This window comes from Eurosta solidaginis, chromosome 3 (genome assembly GCF_040869045.1).
Source record: "Eurosta solidaginis isolate ZX-2024a chromosome 3, ASM4086904v1, whole genome shotgun sequence".
Lineage (NCBI taxonomy): Eukaryota > Metazoa > Arthropoda > Insecta > Diptera > Tephritidae > Eurosta > Eurosta solidaginis.
The window spans coordinates 55,370,956-55,384,306 of NC_090321.1; the positions used below are offsets into that span (position 1 = coordinate 55,370,956).

Consider the following 13,351-nt stretch of genomic DNA (forward strand, 5'->3'; position numbering starts at 1 on the left):
GTGTTAACTTTTATATTGACAGTCAAGCAGCAATTAAGGCAATAATCTCGCATAGCACAGCATCTAAATGCGTGTTAGAGTGTAAGCAGTCTCTGGAGAGAATCGGGACAGGGAGAAGCATACATCTATATTGGGTCCCAGGGCATATAGGAATAGATGGGAATGAAAAAGCGGATGAACTAGCTAAAAAGGGCGCATCCCTTGAAGCTTGCTCCGTAGATGTCCCAATTAGATTGGGCGAGATTAAGCGAAGGCGAGAGGTGCACATGATCGACCAAGCGGAAAAGGCGTGGGTTCAAGCGCGGGGCTGTAAAGTGTCGAAGATTATGTGTAGGTCTTACAACCTTAGACTAACACAGTTGCTCCTATCATTAAAAAGAGAGGACTGTAGACTCATGACGGGTATTCTGACTGGACACTGCCTTCTGGCGTCACATGCCTTTAAACTAGGCTTGGTCAGTGATAGCAGATGTAGGAAGTGACGGTTGGAGGAGGAAACGATCGAGCACGTTCTGTGCTCGTGCCCTGCACTTGCCAGGCTAAGACTCCAGCTACTAGGAGTGATACAGCTGTCAGATCTAGAAGCAGCAAGTGACTTAAGTCCTAGGAAGCTTCTAGTATTTGCTAAGAGGACGGAGTTATTTTATAACATAGGTCCTGGTTTTTGATAGGGTTTTTCAGTTTGGTCGTGAAAACAAACTTCTGGTAACACTTCGGACTCAATCAGTCTATGTGAGGTCCTCATGGACCGGCCAGTTCAACCTTTTTACTGTGAATTAAATTATTCTATTAATAACTTAAATTTTATTATAATTTTATTTTGAGGCGATTAACTATAAACGATTGTTTGTCCTTCTACTACTGTTATATAAACTCTTTTTAATTGAAAATTATTTTCTATTTTTTAGTTCGGTTTGCTATAAAAGCGTGTTTTTTTTTAGTTTTTTAAACTATTTTTTCTTTGCAGATTTGATCAACATTGCCACTCATGGCCGCATCCCATAGTTCTGCTGCCGCTAGATATGAATTACCAAAGAGGATATAAATAACAAGAGGCGTCAGTTCGATAGGTACTTTTGTAATGTACCCACTTGGCGGGTATTAGAAAATTACCTTCCACACATCTTTAAGAAGTTTATATTAACACATATTGGATTGTTAGAAAGAGGACGAATTGTTTAATTAATACAATCTCTTAAAACAAACAAAAATACGTCATGAAAATTTGTAGAAGCAATTTAAAATTACCCCGTAAATTGGACATTACAAATTTATTTCGCAAAAAGTACGAACTGACGCCTCTTATTATTTCTATTCTCTTTGGAATTACTCTATAAGAATACATGCAAAGAATATTTTGCCGCGTAGTGTAGTACAGCTCAGTGTATCCTTAGCTAAGCAAAAATTACTTAGAATAGACATAAAGCAAAGGACAAATCTTGGGGTATTAAGCGCGAATTAATGGTGACTTATAACCATAAAGCCATAACCAGATAAAACAGCTGATCGAACCTACCTTATGGAAATGAATGTAATCGATTAATGGTGCCATACCATAAAGCTGGAGACATTGGTGCTTTATCGGTAACCGTATCGGTAACCTTATAACAGCTGATTCGACCAACCTTATAAGAATCAATGCAATCGATTATTGGTGCCGCTAAGGTCGTAACCGTATCGTAGCCAACCAATTGGGTTTTGGTTTACCGTCGTAACGATAAACAGCTGATTACGTTAGGGATACGGATATAGCGATACGACATACGGCACCAATGACTCCGGCTTAACGCTAACTCGATTACATTGATTTCCTTAAAGCGCCAAATACACGACACGAACATTTCCGCGAACATTCCCGTTATGTCATGTTTCTGCGACCTTTTCTGTCGTGTATGGTGGTGTTTGCTGTTCGTGCGTGTATGGAGAAATAGCTCATAATCGTAGTAATTTCTGAACGGAACAGACGTGCGCGGAAAAGTAAAATGGACAATAAAAAATTTCTGAGTGAATTTATTGAAGAACTGCTCGTTTTTTAAACCATTCTTTGCACCAAATTCTTTTTTTGCGATCTTCTCTCTTTTTTTTACGCTTAATTGCCACAGTGAGCAATATTGCTACAGCACAATTGTTGTCCGTATTCATCGCTGTCTGAAAGAGAACTAATGTTCGGCCAAAAGTTCGTATGGTGTATGGCCAAAGCTGCGAACAAGATTGCGGAATGTTCGCGGAAATGTTCGTGTCGTGTATATGGCGCTTAAGTTAGATTCGATCAGCTGTTTTGTCTGGTTATGGCTTTATGGTTATAAGTCACCATTAATTCGCCCTTTACTCTACACGACAAAATATTCTTATGCCCGGTTCATTGTGAATCAAACTAAGTGTGATATCTTCTGCATAGACGTCAAAATTCCAAAGTGATTGCATCACCTGATTTGTAATTGACTATCACTGTCTCATTCTGTATCTCTTTCAATCACCCGCTGAAGATAGCCGGCCCTATGCACCGCCATATTGATCACCCTGTCAAAACGCTAAAAAGTAGCCATATTGAACATCCTGTCAGGCAGTTGACAGATAAGATATCACACTTACCCTTCAAAAAACGGGAGTACTCTATAAATAATGTAAGGAATACTCCTTTGGGAGTATAGGACTGCCCCAAATCTAATCTGTATTCATACAAAACATGTGCTCAAATTAACATTGCGATGTCCTAGGAGAAGAGTAGGTGGTCCCACTCTCGCTTTGTTTGTGAGTATTCCATAGAGTACATACGTAAGAGTACTTTCCAAAGTACTTTCACTGTAGTACTCCGTGGAGCACCCACAGAGGATTATATGCCAAAGTACTAAAGAGGAATTGTGTCGGAAAGAATTATCGAAGTGAATTTAATTTAAAATGAAAGTAAATGAAGAGGGGCAATACAATTTTTATATTTTTTACTACGAATATTCTTATGTTATTTAGAATTTGCGTGAATAAAGAAACTAATATTTCTCTATACTATAGTATGTATACATAAAACCAGTGCGCTGTTGCATTTTATCAGAGTTGCCAAGGTAAAATTTTATTATTAGTTATTTGCATGCAATACTTTACTTTTGGTAACTCTGTTCGATCGTCATCGTGTCATGATCACTGTCGTTAAAAACGAGCAATGATCGGCTGATGGTGGTCCGCAAACGCATTACAAAGGAATATTGTTAGAGTACTCCAACATGAAGAAAATGGAACACGTAATCCAACAATTTTTGCAGGGTAGTTTGATTCACAATGGCCCGGTTTTTTAGTGCGAGTTTAAACTTCAGTTAAAGTTGACTACAGTTTAACCTTGCCACTTTGTTCGATAACATAAAATGCTGCTGCTCATCTCAGCTTAAGCGGCCAAAGTGGCAAGGTTAAACTGTAGTCAACTTTAACTGAAGTTTAAACTCGCACTGATAAACCGGGCCTCAATATTCTCATGGAGCTCCCTGCAAAAATTGTTGGATTACGTGTTCCATTTTCTTCATGTTGGAGTACTCTAACAATACCCCTTTGCAATGTGTTTGCGGACCACCATCAGCCGATCATTGCTCGTTTTTTAACGACCGTGATCACGACACGATGACGATCGAACAGAGCTGCCAAAAGTAAAGTATTGCATACAAATAACTGATAATAAAATTTTTCTATGGCAACTCTGATAAAATTCAACCGCGCACTGGTTTTGTGTATACATACTATAGTATAGAGAAATATTAGTTTCTTTATTCACGCAAATGCTAAATAACATAAGAATATTCGTAGCAAAAAATATAAAAGTTGTATTGCCCCTCTTCATTTACCTTCATTTTAAATTAAATTCACTCCGATAATTCTTTCCGACACAATTACTCTTTAGTACTTTGGCATATGATCTTCTATGGGTGCTCCATGGAGTACTACAGTGAAAGTACTTTGAAAAGTACTCTCACGTATGGAATACTCACAAACAAAGCTAGAGCGGGATCACCTACTCCTCTCCTAGGACATCGCAATGTTAATTGGAGCTAATTTTTTGTATGAATACAGATTAGTTTTGGAATACTCTTATACTCCCAAAGGAGTATTCCTTACATTATTTATGCAGTGCTCGCGTTTTTAAAGGGCTATTCACATTTTAGGGCTAATTAAACTTCTTTAACCCTAACGCCATACTCGTAACCATACCCGTATCCATAACCATCTCCAATGTGATCGATTAGTGGTGCCTTAATTAAAAATCGTGAAAGTTTCATAAAGATTAAGAAAACGCAAACAACTAAAAAAAAACATATTCCACAAAAAATAACGTATCCAAAACAATGAATAAAATTAAAAAAACGTTATTAAATTCAAAAACTCAAATATTTTTGGGTTATGGATATGGCGAGAAACCAAAAACCAATTGGTTGGCTATAGTATGGTTATGGCGTTAGCGTTATGGTATGGCACCATTAAGGAAATCAGTGTTCGATTACATTGATTTCCGTAAGGTGGTGTGATCAGCTGTTTTATCTGGTTATAGCTTTATGGTTATAAGTCACCATTAATCGCCCTTTAATCGATTACTTGATTTCCATAAGGTAGGTTTGATCAGCTGTTTTATCTGGTTATGGTTATAAGTCACAAAGCACAACGTGACGTGGCAATGAGCGATAAAGCTGGAGACATTGGTGCTTTATCGGTAACCGTATCGGTAACCTTTTAACAGCTTATTCGACCAACCTTATGAGAATCAATGCAATTGGTTATTGGTGCCGCTAAGGTCGTAACCGTATCTTAGCCAACCAATTGGTTTTTGGTTTACCGTCGTAACGATAAACAGCTGATTACGTTAGGGATACGACTACAGCGATACGACATACGGCACCAATGACTCCCGCTTAAAGTTCATCAAATAGTCAAAGAAATGTAGTCATTCCGATCTTGTCTTTCCGCGTGAGTGGACGTGTGGTGTCGTCCTCAACTCAAAGTCAATTTTTTCGGGCTTTTTTGCGTTGAGTGGAAAAGTAAAATAGGCCTCAAGGTTGGCTGCTTTGCTTCCCTCGGGCGTTTTGGCGGAGTTAGAAGATGCAATGCTTCCCTGACCTGGAGTTAGGGCGGTTTTATGCACTCCTAATAGGAATCAGTGTCATTTGAAATCTGGCGTGGTACCATTGAAAAATCTAACCTTATTTTTATATACTAAACAAGATGTAACGGGATATTGTAATTTAGGCATCCAGGTAGTATAAGGGCTCTTTTAAGCACCTTGCCTTACGACGCTTGCGGATGCAGTGTCTTTTATAGGTAAGGACACATTAGGCTGCACTACGCAGCACTGCATTGCACTACAAAATATTCTTTGCATGTATTCTTATGAGGCAATTCACACCTAGCGTCAGCAGCACTGCGCGACCCGGAACAGCGCGGCAAATTTGATCAACTAGGCAAAAAAGCCGCGTTGGGAAGTGTCGCGCAGTGCTGCTGTCGCTAGGTGTGAATTGCCTCATAAGAATACATGCAAAGAATTTTGCACCAATCTGGGAAAAAGAGTGTGGAACTCTCCTTCCTCATATCTTGAGGATGAGATGTCTTGGACCCATAGCCACGACCTTTTTCTATTCCTTTCCTCTTCTTTGCACAAAATTGAAATAATTACAGCTTCAAAAACTGTGTCGTCCATTTTGCAAACAGAAATAAACACAAACTTTTCCCGCAATGTGTCGCTCGATTGCCGTTTAATGTGAATTGCCAAAATATGTCGCTCTGTGAGGCGCCGCTGCCGATACGTGTCGCGCAGCGTAATGTGCGCGTACCTTATATCCAAAAAAAAAAAGAAATGTCGCGCATTGTAGTGCCTCTAGGTTGAGAGAAAACGGTTCTACCTTGCGCTTTTATGAAATATATTGAGCATCTGACCCAAGCATTAAATTTGAAAAAATTTAAATAACAATAATTTTTTTTTGTGTATGCAACAATTTTAATTCTGTGGGGCTTAAAAATTTACCTCTTCCAAAGGTGGAATACGATTATTTCATTCACAAAGAACAAAAATGGAAACTGGACGCGGTAATAAGAGAGGAAGTGGTAAATCATCAGTTTATTATATGAGCTATTAATATATTTTTAGTATTAAATTTAACAGGTTATGGGTTGCGTAATACAAAGATGGATCCTAATATTGTATATACGGAAGACAAAGTGCCTGTCTACAATGTGACCTTTCAGAAACCGCCAAATAAAGTAAGTACATTCGTTGTAGTCTTCCATTAAATTGTAGGTTAGGTATGCTCCCTGTGAGGGCAGAAAGGCAAAAGCGTAATAAATCGCTTCGACACGTCTTGACATCAGTATTAATAATTTGAAAACCTATAATAAAAATTGGTAACGTTTTACAAGACGGTGCACCACCTAATTTTTATCAAAAATTTTCATAGGTTGTATCCAAAGACGCGTCCCGATTTCCGTTTTAACAATCCGAAAGCGGAAATGAAAAATTTTATTTCTGTTGAAAGTTAGGTAAAAGTTTAGTTGAAGGGTCGACTGCTAATACGGTACCAAAAATATCGAGAGAGGTGTCAAACGACGCGTCTTGACATCAGTATTAATAATAAAAGGTTTAAATCGTTCAAAAGATATTAACGAAAAACCGAAAATATTACCCGCGGGTCCCTCCGGGGATGGTATCCATGGTATTTTTGTGCAGAACACCTTTTGTACCCTCAAGGGTTACTTTACTGTGTTGCAGGTTTATCCGTAAGACTCGCAGCACCATTAGGCTGTGTTCCCGCCAGAGCAAACCTTTTGAACTGCCTTCGACCAACTTCTACCACCTCATGGACCCATTCCAAGCGCTCGATCTCCACTTCTGTTGGGTCGGCCACTGCTCCCAGGCGTTGGACAATTATTAGTGCTGCACGGTACTGCGAGAGAGCTCTTTTACTTCCTCTGCTCCTTACCCTTCTCCACTCTTCTACTCCCTCTTCATTTGTGTGCTTTTCCAACACGGAGTTCATTGAGTCAGCACTACTCTCGCTCCCCGAGTCCGACGCATCACTTAATGCGTTTTTGTCGTCCTTGGCTTGTGACTCAGTCCTCTTATCATCGCCCTTATTACAATTAGGTAATGAGTCGACAAGGCGGGCTCAGCGATCCAGTGTTATATACGGAGAAAATACCGTCCGTCACAGCAGCGCCCCTTACTGTAGTAAGGCCATCAATACTTCCCTAGGTGGCCCGGTATAGGGAAGGCTCCGTTAGAATACAGCCGAATTTATCCCCTGTCTGTAAATCTTCCAATAGGCACGGTTTGCATAACCCTGGATTAGGGGGTTGGCAGTTCTTGGTCACCGACATCCCGCCGCCCTCCTATGAGTCGAAACGGCGTAGATGCCAGTCATAAACGGCTCCGCCTCATAGTCGGGCGCTATGGAGTTCGGCTAAGCCCTCACACCAACGACAAGGTGCCTACCCTAGTGAGGGATATTGGCACAGAGTCAGTCAAATTAAAATAGGTTTTAAATTTACTTGCAGCTTTTTGACAGATTAAAAAATAATAATAAATGTAAGGCGCGAAGAGATTTTAGGCTGAGCTTTTCTTGCAATTTGCGTCGTGCTCCTTTTTATTTTCCTACAACTTGACGGGACGGGACCTACAAATTTTGTGCCGCCTTCAAACGCCATCTGCAAAGTAGATAAGTTTTCACTGAGAAGCTTTTCAAGGCAAAAATACAAACGCTTAGAAAAACTGTCTTCTAATTGAAACAACTTGTTTCTAAAATTTTGATGTGAATTTGCCCGGGGCGTGAACCTAGGATCTTCGGTGTGGTAGGCATAGCACGCTACCACCATACCACGGCGGTCGCCAACCGGGACGAAAACTTATATGCGATATTTTTAACCGTTTGAAAGGGTGAAACTATAAAAAATCGGTAACATGATATATACATATGTACATAAGTACAACAATACTGTACATTAAGTACATGCTTTTTTTATACTCCGTTGAGCAGAGCTCACAGAGTGCACTAACTTTGATTGGATAACGGTTGGTTGTACAGGTATAAAGGAATCGAGATAGATATAGACTTCCATATATCAACATCATCAGTATCGAAAAAAAATTTGATTGAGCCATGTCCGTCCGTCCGTCTGTCCGTTAACACGATAACTTGAGTAAATTTTGAGGTATCTTGATGAAATTTGGTATGTAGATTCATGGGCACTCATCTCAGATCTCTATCGGACTATAACCACGCCCACTTTTTCGATATCGAAAAAATGCGATAATTCATTGCCAAAGACGGATAAAGCAATGAAACTTGTTAGATGGGTTGACCTTATGACGAAGAATAGAAAATTAGTAATATTTTGGACAATGGGTGTGGCACCGCCCACTTTTAAAAGAAGGTAATTTAAAAGTTTTGCAAGCTGTAATTTGGCAGTGGTTGAAGATATCATGATGAAATTTGGCAGGAACGTTACTACTATTACTATATATGTGCTAAATAAAAATTGTCAAATCGGATGAAGAACACGCCCACTTTTTAAAAAAAATTTTTTAAAAGTCAAATTTTAACACAAAATTTAATATCTTTACTGTATATAAGTAAATTAAGTCAACATTCAACCCCAGTAATGATATGATGCAACAAAATACAAAAATAAAAGAAAATTTCAAAATGGGCGTGGCTCCGCCCATTTTCATTTAGTTTGTCTAGAATACTTTTAATGCCATAAGTCGAACAAAAATTTACCAATCCTTCTTAAATTTGGTAGGGGCATAGATTCTATGACGGTAACTGTTTTCTGTGAAAATGGGCGAAATCGGTTGAAGCCACGCCCAGTTTTTATACACAGTCCACCGTCTGTCCTTCCGCTCGGCCGTTAACACGATAACTTGAGCAAAAACGATATATCTTTACTAAACTTAGTCCACGTACTTATCTGAACTCACTTTATCTTGGTATAAAAAATGGCCGAAATCCGAGTATAACCACGTCCACTTTTTCGATATCGAAAATTACGAAAAATGAAAAAAATGCCATAATTCTATACCAAATACTAAAAAAGGGATGAAACATGGTAATTTGATTGGTTTATTGACGCAAAATATAACTTTAGAAAACTTTGTAAAATGGGTGTGACACCTACCATATTAAGTAGAAGAAAATGAAAATTTTCTACAGGGCGAAATCAACAGCCCTTGGAATATTGGCAGGAATACTGTTCGTGGTATTGCATATATAAATAAATTAGCAGTACCCGACAGATGATTTTCTGGATCACCCTGGTCCACATTTTGGTCGATATCGCGAAAACGCCTTCACATATACATCTAAGGGCCACTCGCTTTTAAAACCCTCATTAATACCTTTAATTTGATACCCATATCGTACAAACACATTCTAGAGTCAACCCTGGCCCACCTTTATAGCGATATCTCGAAAAGGCATCCACCTATAGAACTAAGGATTACTCCCTTTTAAAATACTCATTACCACCTTTCATTTGATACCCATATCGTACAAACACATTCTAGAGTCACCCCTGGCCCACCCTAATGGCGATATCTCGAAAAGGCGTCCACCTATAGACCTAATGCCCACTCCCTCTTAAAATGCTCAGTAACACCTTTCGTTTGATACCCATATCGTACAAACATTGTAGTCACACTTGGTTCACCTTTATGGGGATATCTCGAAAAGGCGTCCACCTATAGAACTAAGGATTACTCCCTTTTAAAGTACTCATTACCACCTTTCATTTGATACCCATATCGTACAAACACATCTAGAGTCACCCCTGGCCCACCCTAATGGCGATATCTCGAAAAGGCGTCCACCTATAGACCTAATGCCCACTCCCTTTTAAAATACACAGTAACACCTTTCTAGAGTCACCCCTGGTCCACCTTTATGGCGATATCTCGAAACGGCGTCCACCTATGGAACTAAAGCCCATTCCCTTTTAAAATACTCATTAACACCTTTCATTTGCTACCCATATCGTACAAACATATTCTAGAGTCACCTCTGGTCCACCTTTATGGCGATATCTCGAAAAGGCGTTCACCTATAGAACGAAAGCCCATTCCCTTTTAAAATACTCATTAACACCTTTCATTTGATGCCCATATCGTACAAACACATTCTAGAGTCACCCCTGTTCCACCTTTATGGCGATATCTCGAAAAGGCGTTCACCTATAGAACTAAGGCCCATTCCCTTTTAAAATGCTCATTAACGCGTTTCATTTGATACCGATATCGTACAAGCACATTCTAGAGTCACCCCTGGCCCACCTTTATGGCGATATCTCGAAAAGGCGTCCACCTATAGAACTAAGGATCACTCCCTTTTAAAATACTCATTACTTACTTAATTGGCGCTTAACCGTCTAAACGGTTATGGCCGTCCAACAAGGCGCGCCAGTCGCTCCTTCGCTCCGCCAACCGGCGCCAATTGGTCACACCAAGGGATTTTAAATCGTTTTCCACCTGGTCCTTCCAACGGAGTGGGGGCCGCCCTCTACCTCTGCTTCCATAGGCGGGTTCCGATAGAAACACTTTCTTGGCCGGAGCATCATCTTTCATTCGCATAACATGGCCTAGCCAGCGCAGCCGCTGCGTTTTAATTCGCTGGACTATGTTGATGTCTGCGTATAGCTCGTACAGCTCATCATTAAATCTTCTTCGGTACTTGCCATCGCCAACGCGTAGAGGTCCATAAATCTTTCGAAGAACTTTTCTCTCGAACACTCCCAAAGCCGCTTCATCTGCTGTTGTCATGGTCCATGCTTCTGCCCCATATAGCAGGACGGGTACGATAAGTGACTTGTAGAGTATGATTTTCGTTCGCCGAGAGAGGACTTTACTTTTCAATTGCCTACCTAGTCCAAAGTAGCATTTATTGGCAAGATTGATTCTTCGCTGGATTTCAGTGCTGATGCTGTTGCTAATGTTGATGCTGGTTCCCAAATAAACGAAGTCTTTTACTATTTCGAAATTATGGCTGCCAACATTAGCGTGGTTGCCAAGGCGCATATGCGCTGACTCTTTGCTCGATGACAGCAGGTACTTCGTTTTGTCCTCATTCACCATCAAACCCATCTTTACCGCTTCTTTTTCCAGCTTGGAGTAAGCAGAACTAACAGCGCGGGTGTTTAGGCCGATGATATCAATGTCATCAGCATATGCCAGTAATTGCACGCTTTTATAGTATATTGTTCCAGTGCGGTTAAGTTCTGCAGCTAGTATAATTTTCTCCAGCATCAAATTAAAGAAATCGCACGATAGGGGGTCACCCTGTCTGAAACCTCGTTTAGTTTCGAACGGCTCGGAGAGGTCCTTCCCAATTCTGACTGAGCTGATGGTGTTGCTCAACGTCATTTTGCACAGCCGTATAAGTTTTGCGGGGAAACCAAATTCAGACATAGCGGCATATAGGCAGCTCCTTTTCGTGCTGTCGAAGGCGGCTTTAAAGTCGACGAAGAGGTGATGTGTGTCGATTCTCTTTTCACGGGTTTTTTCCAAGATTTGGCGCATTGTGAAAATCTGGTCGATGGTAGATTTACCAGGTCTGAAGCCGCACTGATAAGGTCCAATCAGCCGGTTCACGGTGGGCTTCAATCTTTCGCACAATACACTTGAAAGGACCTTATATGCGATATTAAGAAGGCTGATTCCACAATACTCATTACCACCTTTCATTTGATACCCATATCATACAAACACATTCTAGAGTCACCCCTGGCCCACCTTAATGGCGATATTTCGAAAAGGCGTCCACCGATAGACCTAAGGCCCACTCCCTCTTAAAATGAGTAACACCTTTCATTTGATACCCATGTCGTACAAACACATTCTAGAGTCACCCCTGGTCCACCTTTATGGCGATATCTCGAAAACGCCTTCACATATACAATTAAGGCACACTCTCTTTTAAAATACTCATTAACACCTTTACCTATATCGCACAAACAAATTCTTATTCTAGAGTCAGCCCTGGTCCACCTTTATGGCGATATCCCTAAATGGCGTCCATCCATAGCACTATGGCCTACTCTCTCTTAAAATACTCTTTAATACCTTCCATTTGATACACATATCATACAACCACATTCCAGGGTTACCCTGGGTTCATTTTCCTACATGGTGATTTTCCTTATTTTGTCTCCATAGCTCTCAACTGAGTATGTAATGTTCAGTTACACCCGAACTTAGCCTTCCTTACTTGTTTTTAAATAGATAAATACTGCGCAGATAAAAGAGCACTATTCCAAATTCGGAAAATAAACAAGTAAGGAAGGCTAAGTTCGGGTGTAACCGAGCATTACATACTCAGCTGAGAGCTTTGGAGACAAAATTGTCTTTTTCATGGATACATACAAATGGTGGTACTAAAAAGTGGAGCAACCTGCCTTTGCTATCTTTCTTCAGCTATCAATTTGTTTTATTTTAATATTTTTTTGTTTAATATGAAAATTTGGTTAAATTTGAAGGTATTTCTTTATCTTTTTTTTTAAATCACCCCTAAAATATTTTCGAAACACTCTTAATTATGAGTCCGATTAAAGTCCGAAATTGTAGACCAGGGTTGACTTTTTTGGAACGATTTTCATTCATCCTTTGTCAAATAAGGGAAAATCAACATGTAGGAAAATGAACCTAGGGTAACCCTGGAATGTGTTTGTATGGCATGTGTATCAAATGAAATGTGTTAATGAGTATTTTAGAAGGGAGTAGGCCTTAGTTCTATAGGTGGACGCCTTTTCGAGATATCGCCATAAAGGTGGACCAGTCACCCCTGGGAATTTGTTTGTACGATATGGGTTTCAAATTAAAGGTATTAATGAGGGTTTCAAAAGGGAGGACTCTTAGTTGTATATGTGAAAGCGTTTTCGAGATATCGACCAAAATGTGGACCAGGGTGACCCAGAACATCATCTGTCGGGTACCGCTAATTTATTTATATATTTAATACCACGAACAGTATTCCTGCCATGATTCCAAGGGCTTTTGATTTCGCCCTGCATTTTCTGTTCATCTTCATTTTCTTCTACTTAATAGGTAGGTGTCACATCCATTTTACAAAGTTTTTTTCTTAAGTTATAGTTTGCGTAAAAAAACCAATCCAACCACCATGTTTTATCCATTTGTTCGTATTTGGTATAGAATTATGGCATTTTTTTTAATTTGTCGAAATTTTCGATATCGAAAAAGTGGGCGTGGTCATAGTCGGATTTCGCCCATTATTAATACCAAGATAAAGTGAGCTCATATAAGTACGTGAACTAAGTTTAGTAAAGATATATCAATTTTTACTCCAGTTATCGTGTTAACGGCCAAGCGGAAGGACAGACGGTC

At 39.8% G+C, this 13,351-nt stretch overlaps 1 protein-coding gene across 5 annotated transcripts in view; it reads left to right on the forward strand.

The window, feature by feature from the left end:
* Positions 1–5,928: 5,928 nt before the first annotated feature.
* The window catches only part of LOC137243743 (uncharacterized), a 128,811-nt gene continuing 121,388 nt past the window's right edge, over positions 5,929–13,351 (forward strand). For 4 of the 5 annotated variants that reach the window (XR_010950596.1, XM_067771796.1, XM_067771799.1 and 1 more), the window contains exons 1-2: positions 5,929–6,072; positions 6,131–6,228. Coding sequence is in view for 4 of the 5 variants with exons in the window: in XM_067771796.1 (XP_067627897.1) it covers positions 6,039–6,072; positions 6,131–6,228 (132 nt within the window). In the remaining variant the exon portion in view is untranslated. The remainder of the gene's footprint in view (positions 6,073–6,130; positions 6,229–13,351) is intronic. The other variant, XM_067771797.1, reaches the window with a different exon arrangement.